This window comes from Palaemon carinicauda, chromosome 16 (genome assembly GCF_036898095.1).
Source record: "Palaemon carinicauda isolate YSFRI2023 chromosome 16, ASM3689809v2, whole genome shotgun sequence".
NCBI classification, from domain to species: domain Eukaryota; kingdom Metazoa; phylum Arthropoda; class Malacostraca; order Decapoda; family Palaemonidae; genus Palaemon; species Palaemon carinicauda.
This window is the reverse complement of record NC_090740.1, coordinates 133,004,785-133,023,382: the sequence shown is the minus strand read 5'-3', so window position 1 is coordinate 133,023,382 and position 18,598 is coordinate 133,004,785. Positions and strand designations below refer to the sequence as shown.

The 18,598-nt window shown below is 35.1% G+C and overlaps 1 protein-coding gene across 3 annotated transcripts in view; it reads right to left on the bottom strand.

Annotated features, from left to right (window-relative positions):
• LOC137655888 (glycine receptor subunit alpha-2-like) overlaps positions 1-18,598 on the bottom strand; it is a 163,362-nt gene that overhangs the window by 133,211 nt on the left and 11,553 nt on the right. For all 3 annotated transcript variants that reach the window (XM_068390111.1, XM_068390109.1, XM_068390112.1), the window contains exons 2-3: positions 4,167-4,245; positions 2,154-2,254 (exon numbers count right to left, since the gene is read on the bottom strand). In XM_068390111.1, coding sequence (XP_068246212.1) covers positions 2,154-2,254; positions 4,167-4,222 — 157 coding nt within the window. In that variant the 5' untranslated portion in view covers positions 4,223-4,245. The remainder of the gene's footprint in view (positions 1-2,153; positions 2,255-4,166; positions 4,246-18,598) is intronic.

Sequence of the window (18,598 nt, the reverse complement as noted above, 5' to 3'; positions counted from 1 at the left end):
TTTTCCACCGGAATTGATATTTGCACTTCAAAAACAATCAATTTGTCTTCATTTTTATTCCATATAGCTGCTCTAAATACGCACATATACTTTTAGAACAATACAGAATCTTAGAAAGAGTATTTTGTTGACTTATAAAAGAGGATGAAGAGCAGGGAAGAAGTCGAGAGTCAAGTTTTTCTCATTAGAAACATATATATATATATATGTATATATATATATATATATATATATATATATATATATGTGTGTGTGACACACACATATATATATATATATATATATATATATATATATATGTATATATATATATAATATATTGTGTGTGTATCATATATATATGTATATATATATATATATATATATATATGTATATATTTGTGTGTGTATAGATATATTATACAGATAGATAAATAGATAGATAGATAGATACATACATACATAGGTAATATATATTCATGGCTATTATACACACGTATATTTATATATATGTATATATATATATATATATATATATATATATATATATACATATATATATATATACAGTATATATAAAGTAAATAATCATCTAGCTGCAGATAGTATTACTGTAATTGCTATCATAAAGCACAGCAAGTTCATCGCTAGTAATCTGAATAGTTTTGAAAATTATAATTGTGTCTACCCAACCCTATCTCCTCTTTCTATTCAAAATTAAATTCCTTTCAGACTCCCTTCAATGCCATCCTGATGAGGGAGTAATTTATAGTTTATAGTTTGAAATTAACTATTAAATGCTATTTATCATAATTGACAATTTAATGTGAGTATTTTTCTTTTCACTACTACTCCATAAGCATTCTTTCCGCCTTCCTAATTCACCTCTCGGTTGACAGAACTTTTATCATTATTATTATTATTATTATTATTATTATTATTATTATTATTATTATTATTATTATTATTATTATTATTATTATTAGCTAAGCTACAACCCTAGTTGGAAAAGCAAGATGCTATAAGCCCAAGGGCTCCAACAGGAAAAGTATCATTGGCTGATAAAATTCAAGTGAGAAACAAGAACAGCTATAGAGAAAAAAAAAACAATTCATAGTCATTATTTTTCGTTATATTTTAACAATATAGAAGTATATAATCGTTCAAACCTTGAATTTTATGACTTGTCATTAAACCTTCTGCACTGCCCCCCCCCCAAAAAAAAAAAAAGAAAAAAAAAAGCTTCTTGGCATGAATCTTCAATGTTGACACGAGTGGGAAGTAACCCATGTACATAATAAAGTAATGTCAAAGGTAGAACATATTGCTCTCTTTATTAATTTACTCTGTGCCAGCCTTATTATTAGACTCGGACATATCTCTAAAATAACCATAATTTTGAAGAATGACTTTTATTTTATTTTGTCCAACTTTGGACGGAGTATCCAGGGGTTGGACTCTAACACAAACTATACAGCCTTCGACATGACATTAATCATTTAGCCACTGAACTATTGATGAGCTCCGCAAATTAGACACTTCTATAGTCTCACAACTGCTTTCTACATCTAAACAGAATGTGCATTTTGGTCTCAAAAATTCCAGAAATTTAATTAGCAAAATGGAGCTTGACAGTATAACATGCTTTATGACTAGAAGGTTGATTTCCTAAACATCATTTTAAAGTAAGTTTTTTTTATTTTTTTTTTCTTTTTTTTTTGGCTGTAGTTTATTTATCACTGACTTCATGTATTTGTAACTTTGGTCACTTTTGAGTATATTTCATTATAAGTGAAAAATTGTGTGGGAGCTTCTTTCGTAGGTTCATGTCGTTTTGACATTAATCCAAAAAAAGGTTCTCTCATTTTGAATTTTGGTAACAATCATGAATATATATATATATATATATATATATATATATATATATATATATATGTATGTATATATATATATATATATATATATATATATATATTGATAGATAAATATATATGTGTATATATTTTACGTACGATGTTTATTTCTATTGTTTGGTAAAGATCGTATGCATATCAGCGAAATAACTGTACCAAATACATACTAACTCTGGAAACATTGGTCTTATTTTATATTTTCGTATGGTTGTGATATATCCCTGACTTCAGCAATATCCAAAAGGGGCTTTTATTACTCACCAGATGTGTTAGCAGTGGGCGAGTCGTTGACGTCATAATCCTCTAAAAGATTGCTCATAAACTGTTGTTGTTTGTTTTTGTGTTTTTCCTTTTCGGCTTGGCTGAAAAATAAAGAGGCATCTTGCTTTAATTGATCTGGAAGAGCTAAGGTCAGGTCAATAGAAATTAGTTTCTGAGCAAGTAATTAGTAGAAAGTACACGGAAGTTGATATATAAAGTTGCTTGAAATAGATCGAAAATGGAAACCACAAGAGAATAGTTTTGGGATCCTTTTTGGAAAATTATAATTAGTTATAAGAGATAAAACTATCATTAGGATAACTTTTCTAAATTTTGACATTTTTTGAGAAATACTCAGATCAGAAAAGCGTGATGGGAATTGTTTTTGGATGACTTGTAACGATGTAACGAATTGGGAACATAAGAATGAAAAGATTTTAAAGATGATAATTTTGAAGAGCTTAACAGTTGGCGTTTTATACGTAATGATAATGAAAGTAGTTTACCAATTCAACTAACTGATAAAATTATAGCAACATAAATTCAATCCAACAATTGCAAAGTCTAGGGTAATACCTAAGAAATTATCACTCACATCATGCCACTTTATATATTGCACAACCCGTTATTGATAATCTTAAGAACAAAACTGAAGTGGTCATTAAAGAGACCAACTGAATCTATCTCGTTTTTTCCCTTTCTGTTGTAAAGAAATCTATTTTCCCTTCTGGTATAATGAACAGCCTCCCATTATGACATTAAATGATTAAATCTTTGTCTACCAGATGGCAGAATGCACCATCAAACCCAACCGAAGCAGTTTAATCCGCTTCAACCCTATAGAGAAAGATCCCAGCCAGATATTATTATTATTATTATTATTACTTACTAAGCTACAACCCTAGTTGGAAAAGCAGTATGCTATAAGCCCAGGGGCTCCAACAGGGAAAATAGCTCAGTGCGGAAAGGAAAAAAGGAAAATAAAATATTCTAAGAAGAGTAACAACAATAAATATCTCCTATATAAACTATAAAAACTTTAACAAAACAAGAGTTAGAGAAATAAGATAGGAGAGTGTGCTCGAGTGTACCCTCAAGCAAGAGAACTCTAACCCAAAACAGTGAAAGGCCATGGTACAGAGGCTATCACAGAGAAAGGCACCAAGAGGTCACGTTGAGGTCTGTTCTCACTCTGCTGGTTTGTGGCGGTATCCTGAACTTTCTTTTCTTACCGAGAAAGATTTTAATCTTCCTCTTTTGATGTGAGTAGCATCTCACGTTTCGAAGGGAGAAGAATTTTTTTTCATCAGATAAACGTCTTTCATCGTCAGAGGCTGGTTTCAATTTCATTTGTAAATTATAACTCTTAGATGATTCGTCACCGTCTCGATTTAATATAGTATTTAAGTTGGTCTATTTAGCGAAATAAGGCAACGTTTGGTATAGTTAGTTCTTGTATGGGTAACCACCTATAATGCAGGATACCCTTGCCATGTAATCTTATCAAAATTCTGTTAGGCCGGAAAAGGGTCAATCATTTCTTCTCAAAGGTACGTCCTTGAAACGAAAAGTTAACGCTTCCCTGGATACATAAATCTATATATACTGTATATATGTATAACTATTTTATGTATACACGTGTTTATGTGTGTGTATATATATATATATATATATATATATATATATATATATATATATATATTCACACACATTATGTATATACATATATATATGTATATGTGTATATATATATATATATATATATATATATATATATATATATATATATATATATATATAATGTATATATAAATACTATACACACATATACAGTATCCACCCCCACTTGCTTTCCTGGAATAGTTATCCTAGCTACAGAAAAACTAAGTATTTCGGAACCTAACTCTTAACTTCAAGCATCCTGTTAGAATAAATTTTTCAAGTCACCCTGAATATACAGTAGAAATGCTGGACATTTTATTCAAGAAACATTGTGAAAACACTTGCACTTACCCATAATTAACTAGCAGTAAAAGTCCCAACCCAAATATGACTAACGCTTTCGTCATTATCAAATTTGGTAATCAAGTCCCTGAAAAGAGAAAAGATCAGTGCATTAGTCAATTGAATTAATGATTATTTGTCATTAAAAACAAGACTCGTCGTTAAACTGAGGTCATTAAACTGAGAACAAATTTTAATGTTTTTTCCTCGAGTATCTTCTTATTTGTCATTATAACATTGCTAATCTGAAAATTGCACATGTTCGTGACAATTTTCCTATCATATCATATAATGACACTTTTCCATTTCATTACTTTGTTTCTTTCATATTGAATAAGTCTCCCTGTAAACTTCTCTATGCATAATTCTAATTATATATACAGTATATATATATATATATATATATATATATATATATATATATAGATAGATAGATAGATAGATAGATAGATAGATAAATGTGTTCGTGTGTCTGTGTCTCTGTGTGTGATTATCCAGTGAAAGAGGCAGGAGGGAGGGAGGGAAAATGGAGAAAGAAGAAGATAGGTTAAGTTTATTTCTGATGAAATAAATGACAAGATAAATGGCTCCTTAAATTTCAAGACAAATGCCGCCTTCAGTGAGGTTATTGCAGTACTGGTACTCGGTTAGGAATTGACAAGTCACGGTATATAATAATCACCCAACGCTTGCAACACACTTTCGAGAAGAACGCTGTCTACTACATCTGTTTTTGCACGGAAAGATTTCTCGGTGCTACTTTTATCTATCAAACTGTTAGCAGATTATTATTTGTATTAGCTAAGCTACAACCCTAGTTGGAAAAGCAGGATGCTATAAGCCCAAAGGCTCCAACAGGGAAAATAGCCCAGTGAGAAAAGGAAATGAGGGAATAAACTACAAGAGAAGAAAATAACAATTAAAATATATTTTAAGAACAGTAACATTAAGATGAATCTTTCATATATAAACTATAAAAACTTTGAAAAACGAAAGAAAAAGAAATAATTTGAGATAATGTACCCGCGTGTACCCTCAAGCAATGAGAATTTGAAGAGTAAAATTTCGTGAAATTTAGTTTGTAGGTTTCATAGGATCAATTACCAGACGACTTGATTTGGATAATAACCCACTTTCAAATATGGACAGATTCCCCCCCCCCCCCCCAGGAAATTTTGTTAAACTCATATCTATTCCCTCGTCAGGTCTGTTATTTGGTCAGCCTTTTGATATCATCTGAATGACTGCCGTCGATAATTTCTTGATTGCATTACCACAAATACTTTTTAATGATCATAAATTTGAGACTTTCTTGCCTTAATTCGCCCCTACCTGAAACTCGGTTAGAGAGATCAGTCTTCTCTTTGTTTCAGGATCAGATGACATATTTTTTTTTAATAAGTTCTCTTTAAAATGCAATGCAAAGTTGCCGTCACAGAACACTTCCGTAGCATATTCATTTGTGTTGTTATGAGGAATAAAGAAACTGTCTTCTTTTTGTAATAATTATCGCCATTTTATGTGATTCAGTTCAAAAGCACTTTTCCAAATGTAATTCGAGACAGCAAAGACCCATATACCTATTTATTTGGTGTATTTTATACGCTGGCCATTTTCCGCCTTCCCTCTTCATTTAAGTTGACGTAGACTCGAAAAATATCCCTTGTTGGAAAGCATTTATATTCTAAGTGTTAAGTATAGGGAATATCCATTGTTTAGCTGGATATATGTCTCATGTTATGGGAATGTCTTCATCGCAATTGATTTATATAGCTGTAGATATTTTATATGGCAAAATCCCTGACAGTATCAGTCTATTTTATTAGCTCTGTAATATTTCTGTTAGAGATAACAAAACGTGTGTGCATATGCGCTTTCAATATAGTAGGTTTGTGCTCTTCAAATTCAATCTGCATTTTTTTTTTTTTTTTTTTTATTAGATTCCATGTAGAAATTGAATTTGCGATCCTATAGGCCTACCCGTGTTGCTAAGGTGCACAACTGGACATTCTTCTTTTATCAAATTTGGCACCGCTTTTGTTTCTTCATTTATGGTAGAATAATATCCTGCGTTATTATATATTGTTGTAGATCATTATATCTCTAACTGAATATAAGCATATCCATAAGAGCTTTTTACTAAAGTGGCGATTATTCAGGATTGTGTAAAGGTATGTGAGTGTGTATTTTTCAAGAAGTTGTTGAATTAAGACCTTTCATAGTGTGTATTTTTCATGCAATCCTTTATTTGAGTGTATTTTTCATGAAATTATTGCTCATAGAGTATTCGTGGTGTATATTTTTTCATGAAATTATTATTGAGAATTTTCGTTGTGTGTAATTTTCGTGAAATTGTTGGTATGGGAGCTTTTAATATATGTATATATCGTGAATTATTGCCCTAAGAGCTTTCTCGATACGTATTTTTATTCAATTATTTCTTTGAGAGCTTTATTTTGGGGTATTTTTCATGCAACTATTTCTTTCAGAACTTTCATTGTGTGTGTTTTAATGCAGTTATTTCTTTGAGATCTTTCATGGTGTGTATTTTTCATGACATTATCACTGAGAAATTTCGTTGTGTGTAATTTTCGTGAAATTGTTGCTATGGGAGCTTTCATTATGTGTATATTTCATGAAAATATTGCTCTGAAAGCTTTCATTGTGCGTATTTTTCATGAAATTATTAGTTAGAGCTTTCGTTGTGTGTATTTGGCTCTGAGAGCTTTCGTCTTACACTCCAATTGTAGAGGACCCAAAGCAGCCAAAATATACTTCTGTCATCGTAAGAGGGGAAGCTGAAATGTGTTTACAGTTTCTCTCCCTGGGTGATGACAAGCGTGCCTCTGATTGATACGAACTAAAGGAATATAGAAAAGAAAAATATTTTAAAACGGAAGAGATTGATTGGTTTTGTCGTCAAGACATTTTATTCTACATGATCACATCACCTAGTTGATTTCATCATTATATTTCACTGTGTCCTAATCTGAGACATGGGAAACTTCTATGAATTATTCAATTATTCTAGACAATGATGAACCGATGAATATTGAGATGGAAGTTGTGAGAAATCTCACAATGTACTGGTAAAAACTATTGGCGGTTATGAAGATAATTTAAGGAATATTTGGTACTTATATTTTCAGTGAATGCTGACCTTCATTAGAATTATATATATATACACTATATATATATATATATATATATATATATATATATACACATATATATGTATATATACGTATATATATGTATATATATACGTATATATATATATATATATACAAATTTATACACACACATATATATATATGTATATATATATATATATATATATATATATATATATATATATGTGTGTATATATATGTATGTATATATATATATATATATATATATATATATATATATATATATATATATATATATATATATATAGGTATCGAATTATGTATCATTGGTAAATTATTTCATATACATTGCAGGACAGTTTCAACCACGGCCAGTTGTCTTAAAAAATAAATATACAACGATTATAATTATTTTTAAGCCTGATAACTAATTTTCCCCTGTGTGCTGTGTTTGATTTTTTTGTGAGGTTCGGGTCAATTCCGTGAAATATAACCGTTTTGTGTCGAGTTCGCAGTTGATGGCTAAGATATGTTCGTAGAAGTTTCAGTGTAATTGTGTCATGAATAATGAGTTACAGCATATTGTACGAGATGAACATTGCATAAGCTTATAGTCAGTCGTCCTCAACATGGCTGACGGGAAGGAAATTTTTCCGTTTGTGAAACGGGAACATTCCAGAATACTTGGGTGTATATATATATATATATATATATATATATATATATATATATATATATATATATATATATGTATGTATGTATGTATGTATATATATCAAGGATTCGCAGTTACCTCAGTTTAATTGAGTAAATAAAGGAAGACTTGAAGAAAAATGGCTTAGCAAAGATTTTCGTCCCAAATAAATCTGTGCATTTTACGTTGCGGTAATTCTTATTATAAAACAACGAAACCCCTTTTCCGCTCCATGTTTCATATTAAGTTTTCTCTTAAAGAGAGTCTTCACGATTATACTCATTCAAAGTTTATCTCCTTCATTTGATTTAAGGATTTCTTTCATGGACACCTTTGATTTTGCTTTCTATATTCCTGATCTCTCCAAACCTGCACTGTTCCTTTCTATTCCACGTAGATCGAGGAGGCCATGAAAAACGAAAGAAATTTTGCCATGGGATAGAATTGGATGCTGCACTTCCAACAAGGTTTGCAGCCTTTTAGTCCCAAAATGATCTCCTTTTTGTCTAGAAAGCCACCAAGCATCATTTAAAACAAAGATCCATTTGTTATATGAGACTGTTAGGTTTTAGGGTATCACAAATGTTCGGTAGATTGCCAGTTGTGAGACAAAGAAATTACTTTGTTAAAGAATCATTAACCAGGGAGAAAAAATGCACAAGAGATCAGTCTTCTCCAGGAAGTAATTTGCAGTATAGATTACTGGAAAACCATTTGATTGGAGATTCGGATTTCATTGAGTGATTGAAAACGTTAGTTTTGTAAGAAAACCGGTAGACTTAAAAGGTATTATTTTTCATCATCACTCTTCTTCTTCTTTATCTTTTTCTTTCCCACCGTCATCACTGCATTAAAAGGATGGTTACTTGATGCGCCCACTCCAATGCTTTTATCAAAAGCGTCCTCTTCCACCAAACCTCTTCTCTCCATATCATCCTTCACCTTATTTCGTCATCTAATTCTCTGCCTTCCGCTCGATCTTTCGTCGTAGAAGGTTCCTCCCACGCCCTACTCACTCCCTCCACACCTCCATCCTCAACACATGCCCACACCGGCTCAGTCGTGACACTTATCATCACTGTAATCTTTACTACGCCTGCCATTCTTCTTATTTTATGATTTTCCAGTCTTTCAAGCAGTGATATTGCCATATTATTATTATTATTATTATTATTACTTGCTAAGCTACAACCCTAGTTGGAAAAGCAAGATACCATAAGCCCAGGGGCCCCAACAGGAAAAATAGCCCAGTGAGGAAAGGAAACACGGAAAAATTAAATATTTTAAGAACAGTAACAACATTAAAATAAATGTTTCCTATATTAACTATAAACACTTTAACAAAATAAACAAAATAAGAAGAAGAGAAATTAGATATCAATAGTGTGCACGAGTGTACCTTCAAGCAAGAGAACTCTTACCCAAGACAGTGGAAGACCATGGTACAGAGGCTGTGGCACTACTCAAGACTAGAGAACAATGGTTTGATTTTGGAGTGTCCTCGTAGAAGAGCTGCTTACCATAGCTAAAGAGTCTCTTCTACCCTTACCAAGAGGAAAGTAGCTACTGAACAATTACAGTGCAGTAGTTAACCCCTTGGATGAAGAATAATTGTTTGGTAATCTCAGTGTTGTCAGGTGTATGAGGACAGAGGAGAATCTGTAATGAATAGGCCACACTATTCAGTTTATGTGTAGGCAAAGGGAAAGTGAACCGTAACCAGAGAGAAGGATCAAATGAAGTACTGTCTGGCCAGTCAAAGGACCCTCATAACTCTCTAGCGGTAGTATCTCAACGGATGGCTGGTGCCCTGGCCAGCCTACTACCTACAATGCATCTCATTTCTGTTATCTCAAGTTTTGCTTACTCCCTTCGTCTTTAAGCCAACTTCTCCGATCCATACCTTAACACTGGTCTTATTAGTGTGCTATAGCACCTTGACTGCCATTTGGTATCACATTACTCTTGCTACCTCCCTCCACTTCCCCCAGCCTGCTTTTATCCTATTCTCAACTTCAGCCTCACATCATTCTCTCTGACTTATAGTAGATCCCAAATATCTAAATAATTGTTCCACCTGTTTTAGAACCGAGCCTCTACTTTCATGTATGGGTATATTGTCCCTACCTTCCTTACGGCTCACTATGGCTTTAGTCTTATCCACATTTTTATTATTATTATTGTTATTAATTTCTAAGCTACAACCCTAGTTGGAAAAGCAGAATGCTATAAGTCCAGGGGCTCCAACAGGGAAAATAGCCCAGTAAGGAAAGGAAACAAGGAAAAGTAAAATACTTAAAGACCAGTAACACTAAAGAAATATCTCCAATATAAACTATGGAAATTTAAACAAAACAAGAGGAAGAGGAATAGGATGGAATTGTGTGCCCAAGTGTACCCTCAAGCAAGAGAACTCTAACCTTAGACAGTGGAAGACCATGATACAGAGGCTATGGCACTACCCAAGACTAGAGAACAATGGTTAGATTTTGGAGTGTCCTTCTCCTAGAAGAGCTGCTTACCATAGCTAGAGAGTCTCTTCTACTCTCAAGCTATCCGATTCCAGTCTCTTGTCACTGTACGACTATTCTCTGTAGTCATTATTTTCCATCGTCATCTCCTCCTGAACATATAATTATAGAAATGCAATTGACCCGCTGATTGATAAATCCGAATTACATAGAGATAACTACGAACATATATGTGTATGCGTATATATACATGTATATGTATGTGATGTATATGCAATACATGTTTGTGTGTGTATGGTTACATATATGTATGAATGAATTTATATGTAATATGTATCATCATCATCATCAGACGCAACTAGTACACTGCAGGATGAAAACCTCACACATGTCCTTACACTCGTGTCTATTTATGGTTTTTCTATGACAGTCTTCTGTGTACTTTTTACCAGAAAATTTTCTTGGTTTGTCGATCCGTCCTTTTCTCTTCCTTCCATATATATATATATATATATGTGTGTGTGTGTGTGTGTGTATATATATATATATATATATGTGTGTATATATATATATATATATATATATATATATATATATATATATATATATATATATATATATATACACATATATATATATACATATATATAACTATATATATATATGTGTGTGTGTGTATATATGTGTGTGGGGTGGGGGCGGGTTGAATGTGGGTGTACGTACATACCTACAGACTTATCCCACAACCTCCAAGATATTGCGAGCTTCTTTTGATTATTTTTTTCATACAGGAAGAGCGTGATTATTATGTCAGATTACCGTCACTTAAATATATTTTAGTCAACTGCTCAGAATTTTTATATTAAAATCTTAAACACCATCTCGATGGTATGACTGTTGCTGATATTGTAGGTGTACTGTAGATGTAGATCCACTTGTTATTTAAGTTTGATTTCTGTTTGGTCATTATTTATCTAAAGATTTTAATTGGTTTTTCATGATGTGAGTTGTTTTTAAAGTGCTTTTAAAAATATTTAAATTTTCTTTCAAGATTTTATTATTTATGACAGATGACTTACATCATTAGAATTAGTGCAAGGCTTTTTGCTGAATTGGCCCAAATTGTGTAATAAATCAAATTTATGATTATTGTAGTAATTTTAGTGAAGCGTTGCAATACAAAAACTAGAATTCAAATACCATGAATAAAAGAATAAATAGAAAAAGGAACAACGCAAAAAGAGATCAAGGGAAAACAATGAAAGGACGGCGGCAATCCCTCCACTATTCCCCAAAGGAAATCCCTGGTCACCTGTCCTATTTTCTTCACGCTTAAAGGATAAATGAAAGTCCTACAAGAACATCTTTGTTATTTTGTCCTCTCGTTCTTATTGTCTTTATAGGACTCCTTTCTCTTCTAATCCCTTCACTTGTATCATTCCGTATTTGGTCAGCTCGTTCCTATTGTCTCTATAGGATTCCTTTCTATTCTAATCCCTTCGCTTTTCACTTTCCTTCACACGCATCCTTAAATTTGTTTCCATATACATTCCAACTCTCTTTGTAATAACCTTTTTTGCTCTAATTCTTGTACTAATTATTGCTATTTACTTCCGCTTCTTTTCTTGTTCATACTTACACTTACTTTTCACTATCCCCTTCTTTTTATTTTCTCTTCACATATACCAAGTGACACACTGTCAGCATTACTGAGTGGTCATGGCAACGTCACATTGGGGCCTAGATGAGTCAACATTTTCCCCTTCTACTTAACCTCCATTCATGCATCATTTCAGTCTTGCTGTCTACCTCCATTCACGATTCATATCTCCCGTCCTGCTCTTGACTTCCATTCTCGCTTCATGTTTTCCATCTTGCTGTCTACTTCCATTCATGCTTCATTTCTACCGTTTTGCTATCTACCTCCATTTACACTTCATTTCCCTCGTCTCGTTGTCAAACTCCATTCAGTCTTTATGTCTTCTGTTTTGCTGTCTAACTCCATTTAAGCTTCATGTCTTCCGTCTTGCTGTCTACCTCCATTCTCGCCTTATTTCTTCCGTCGCGCTGCCTACCTTCATTCACACTTCATATCTTCCATCTCGCTGTCTACCTCCATTTACGCTCCATATATTCCGTCTTTCTTTCTATCTCCATTTACGGTTCATGTATTCCGTCTTCCTGTCTACCTACATTCACGCTTCATTTCTTCCGTCTTGCTGTTTACCTCCATTAACGCTTCATTTCTTCCGTCATGTTGTCTACTTCCATTCACACTTCATTTTTGCCATTTTGCTGTCTACCTCCATTCATGCTTAATTTCCCTCGTCCTGTCAGTCTACCTCCATTTTGGCTTCAAATCTTCCGTTTCGCAGTATACCTCCATTCACGGTTCATATCTTCCCACTCTATGTCTACTTCCCTTCATGCTTCATTTCTTCCGTCTTGCTGTCTACCTTCTTTCATGCTTCATATCTTCCGTCGTGCTATCTACCTCCATTCATGCTTCATTTTTTCTGTCTTGCTGTCTACCTTCAGTCCTTCATTCAGGCTTCATTTCTTCCGTATTGCGGAGTACTCCAATCATGCTTCATTTCTTCCATCTTTCTATCTCCCTCCATTCACGCTTAATATCTTCTAGCTTACTGTCTACCTCAATATACGCTTCATATGTTCCATTTTGCTTTCCATCTCCATTCATTCTTAATTTCTTCTCCCTTCTTGTGTACCTTCATTCACGCTTCCTTTCTTCCTTCTTGCTGTCTACCTCCATTCACGCTTCATTTCATCCGTCTTGCTGTCTACTTCCATTCACACTTTATAAATTCCAACTTGCTGTCTACCTCCATTCACACTTCATTATATCCGTATTGCTGTCTACCTCCATTCATGCTTCATTTTTTCCCTTTTGCTCTCTACCTATATTCACGCTTCATGTCTTACGTCTTGCTGTCTACCTCCATTTATGCATCATCCCCCTCGTCTTTCTGTCTACCTCCATTCACGCTTCATCCTCCTTATCTTTCTGTCTACCTCCATTCATGCTTCATGTCTTCCGTCTTCCTGTCTACTTCCATTCATGCTTCATTTCTTCCATCATGCTGTCTACCTCCATTCCAGCTTCATATCTTCTCTCTTGCTGTCTACTTCCATTCACGCTTCATTTCTTCTCTCTTGCTGCCTGCCTCCATTCATGCTTAATATCTTTCATCTTAATGCCTACCTCCATTGACGCTTCATTTCTTCCGTCTTGCTGTTAACCGCCATTCACGCTTCATTTTTTTCCATCTTGCTGTGTACCTCCATTCACATTTAATTTTTTTCTGTCTTGCTGTCTACCTCCATTAATGCTTCATTTGCTCCATCTTGCTCTTTACCTCAATTAATGCTTAATTTATTCCGTCTTGCTGTCTACCTCCATGCCTGCTTCATATCTTCTGTCTTGCTGTCTTCCTCCATTCACGCTTCATGTCTTCTGTCTTGTTGTTTACCATCACTCCATTCACGGTTTATTTTTTCCATCTTGTTTTTTACCTCCATTCATGTTTCATTTCTTCTGTCTTGCTGTGTACCTCCATTCATGCTTCATTTACTCTGTCTTTCTCTATTCACGCTTCATTTCTTCTGTTTTGCTGTCTATCTCCATTCACGATTCACTTCTTTCGTCTTGCTGTCTCCCTCCATTCATGCTTCATTTCTTCTGTCTTGTTTTCTACTTTCAATTATGCTTTATTTCTTTCGTCTTTCTGCCTACTTCTATCCACGCTTAATGTCTTTCATCTTGCTTCCAACCTCCATACAAGCTTCATTTTTTCTGTATTGCTGTCTACCTCCATTCACGCTTCATTTCTTTTGTCTCGCTGTCTACCTCCATCCACGCTTTTTTTCTTACGTCTTGCTGTGTACATCCATTCACGCATCATATCTTCTATCTTGCTGTTTACCTCCATTCACGCTTCATATCTTCTGTCTTGCTGTCTACCTTCATTCATGCATCATTTCTTCCGTCTTACTCTCTACCTCCATTCACGCTTCCTTTCTTCCGTCTTGCTGTCTTTCTCCATTCATGCTTAATTTTTTCCATCTTGCTGTCTACTTCCATTCACACTTCATTTCTTCTGTATTGCTGTCTACCTACATTCACACTTCATTTGACTAGTTTGCTGTCTACCTCCATTCACGCTTCATGTTTTCCGTTTTCTTGTCTACCTTCATTCACACTTCATTTTTTCCATCTTTATGTCTACCTCCATTCACGCTTCATTTCTTCCGTCCTGCTGTCCGCCTCCATTCACGCTTCATATCTTTCGTCTTGTTTTTAATCTCCATTTACAGGTTATATCTTCTTTCTTGCTGTCTACCTCCATTAATGCTTCCTTTCTTCCGTCATGCTGTCTACCTCCCTTCACGCTTTCTATATTCTGTCTTGCTGCCTTCTTCCATGCACTCTTCGTTTCTTCCATCTTGCTGTCTACCCTCATTCACGCTTCATTTCTTCCGTCTTGCTTTTTACCTCCATTCACGCTTATATTCCATCTTGCTGTCTACCTCCATTCACACTTAATTTCCTGTGTCTTGCGGTCTAACGTCATCATGTTTCATTTTTCCGGATTGATGTCTACCTCCACTCACGCTTCATATCTTCCGTCTTGCTGTCTCCCTCCATTCATGCTTCATGTCGTCCGTCTTGTTGTCTACCTCCATTCATGCTTCATTTCATTCGTCTTGCTGTCTACTTCCATTCACGCTTTATTTCTTCTTTCAAGTTGTCTACCTTCATTTCTTCCGTCTTGCTGTCTACCTCTATTCACGCTTCATTTATTACGTCTTGCTTTCTATCTCTATTCACGCTTCATTTCTTCCGTTTTGCTATCTACCTCCATTCAGGCTTCTTTTTTTTTCGTCTTGCTGTCTACCTCCATTCTCCCTTCATTTCTTCGGTCTTGCTGTCTACCTGCATTCATGCTTCATATCTTTCGTCTTGTATTCAACCTCCATTTACAGTTCGTATCTTCCTTCTTGCTGTCTACCTTCACTCACGCTTCATTTCTTCTGTCATGCTGTTACCTCCATTCCCGTTTTATATATTCTGTCTTGCTGTCTACCTCCATGCATGCTTCATTTCTTCCATCTTGCTATCAAGCTCCATTCACGCTTCATTTTTCCATCCTGCTCTCTACCTCCATTCACGATTCATATGTTCCATCTTGCTGTCTACCTCTATTCACGCTTAATTTCTTGTGTCTTGCTGTCTACCATCATTCATGCTTCATTTTATCCGTCATGTTGTTTACCTCCATTCACGCTTCATATCTTTTGTCTTGTTATCTACCTCCATTCACGCTTCATGTCTTCCATCTTGTTGCCTACCTTCATTCATGCTTCATTTCATTAGTCTTTCTGTCTACTTCCATTCACAGTTTATTTTTTCTGTCTTGTTTTCTACCTCCATTCATGCTTCATTTCTTCTGTCTTGCTGTGTACCTCCATTCAAGCTTCATTTACTCTGTCTTTCTGTCTATCTCTATTCCCACTTCATTTCTTCTGTTCTGCTGTCTACCTCCATTCACGTTTCATTTCTTTCGTCTTGCTGTCTCCCTCCATTCATGCTCCATTTCTTCTGTCTTGTTTTCTACTTCCATTTATGCTTTATTTCTTTCATGTTGTTGCTTACCTCTAGCCACTCCTAATGTTTTCCATCTTGCTTCCAACCTCCATTCACGCTTCATTTTTTCTGTATTGCTGTCTACCTCCATTCACGCTTCATATCTTCCATCTTGTTGTCTACCTCCATTCATGGTTCTTGTCTTCCGTCTTGTTGCCTACCTACATTTATGCTTCATTTCATTCGTCTTGCTGTGTACTTCCATTCATGCTTTATTTCTTCTTTCATGTTGTCTACCTCAATTCACGCTTCATTTCTTCCGTCTTGCACTCTACCTCTATTCACGCTTCATTTATTACGTCTTGCTTTCTATCTCTATTCACGCTTCATTTCTTCCATCTTGCTCTCTACCTCTATTCACACTTCATTTATTACATCTTGCTTTCTATCTCTATTCATACTTCATTTCTTCCGTCTTGCTATCTACCTCCATTTAGTCTTCATTTTTTTTTCGTCTTGCTGTCTCCCTCCATTTATGCTTCATAACTTCCGTCTTGTTATCTACCTCCTATTATGCTTCATTTCTTGCGTATTGCTGCTTACCTCCATTCACGCTTTATTTCTTACATCTTGCTGTCTACCTCCATTCATGCATCATATCATCTGTCTACCTCCATTCACGCTTCATATATTCTGTCCTGCTGCCTACCTTCATTCACGCTTCATTTTTTCCATCTTCCTATCTACCTCCATTCACGTGTCATTTCTTCCATCTTGCTGTCCTTCTCCATTCATGCTTGATGTTTTCCATCTTGCTGTCTACATTTATTCACACTTCATTTTTTCCGTTTTGTTGTCTACCTCCATTTATGCTTCATATCTTTCCTCTTGATGTCTACCTCCCTTCATGCTTCATTTCTTCCGTATTGCTGTGTACCTCCATTCACACTCCATAACTTCTGTCTTGCTTTCTACCTCCATTCACGCTTCAATTTTTCCGTCGGGAAGTCTACCTCTATTCACGTTTCATTTTTTCCGTCTTTCTGTCTACCTCCATTCACACTTCATATCTTTCGTCTGGTTTTCAACCTACATTTACAGTTCATAGCTTCCTTCTTGCTGTCTACCTTAAATTCACGCTTCATTTCTTCCGTCATGCTGTCTACCTCCATTCCCGTTTTATATATTCTGTGTTGCTGTCTACCTCCATGCACGCTTCATCTCTTCCATTTTGCTGTCTACCTCCATTCACGCTTCATTTCTTCCATCCTGCTTTCTACCTCTTTTCATGCTTCATATATTCCATCTTGCTTTTACCTCCATTCACGCTTAATTTCATGTGTCTTGCTGTCTACCTTTATTGACGCTTCATTTTTTCCGTCATGTCTACCTCCATTCCCGCTTCATATCTTCCGTCTTGCTATCAAGCTCCATTCACGCTTCATGTCTTCCATCTTGTTGTCTATCTCCATTCATGCTTCATTTCTTCTGTCTTGTTGTCTACCTCCATTCACGCTTCATTTTTTCTGTCTTGCTGTCTACCTCCATTCACTCTTCATTTATTCTTTCTTGCTGTCTTAACTCTATTCACGCTTCATTTCATCCATCTTGCTGTCTACCTCCATTCATGCTTCATTTCTTTCGTCTTGCTGTCTCCCTCCATTCATGTTTCATGTCTTCCGCTTTTTTATCTTCTTCCGTTCATGCTTCATTTCTTCTGTCATGTTTTCTACTTCCATTCAGCAAGACGGAAGAAATAAATTTCTTCCGTCTTGCTGTCTAATTCTGTCCACGCTGAATGACTTCTATCTTGCTGTCTACCTCCATTTATACTTCATTTTTTCCGTCTTGCTGTCTGCCTCCATTCATGCCTTATTTCTTCTTTCCTGCTGTCTACCTCCATTCACACTTCATTACTTCCGTCTTGCTCTCTACCTTCATTCACTCTCCTTGTTTTGCGTCTCGCAGTCTACTTCCATTTACGCTTCATTTCTTCCGTCCGTCTTGTTTTCTATCTCCATTCACGCTTCATGTCTTTCGTCTTGCTGTCCATCTCCATTCACACCTTCATGCTTTCCGTGTTGTTTGCTACTTCCATTCACGCTTCATTTCTTCCGTATTGCTGTTCACTCCATTCATGCTTTCATCTTGCTGTTTACTTCCATACACACTTCATTTCTTTCGGCTTGCTGTTTACCTCCATTCGCGCTTCATGTCTTCCATCTTGCTTTATGCCTCCATTCACATTTCATGTTTTACGTCTTGTCTATTTCCATTCACTCTTTATTTCTTCTGTCCTGTTTTCTACCTCTATCCTCGCTTCATGTCTTCCCTCTTGCAGTCTACCTCAATTCTTGCTCATTTCTTGCTGTCTATATCCATTCTTGCTCCATGTTTTCCATCTTGCTGTCTACTTCCATTCATCCTTCTTTTCTTCCATCTTGCTTTCTACCTCCATTCGTGCTTCATGTCTTACGTCTTGTTGACTACAACCATGCACACTCCTTTTCTTCTGGCTTACTGTCTACTTCCTTTCA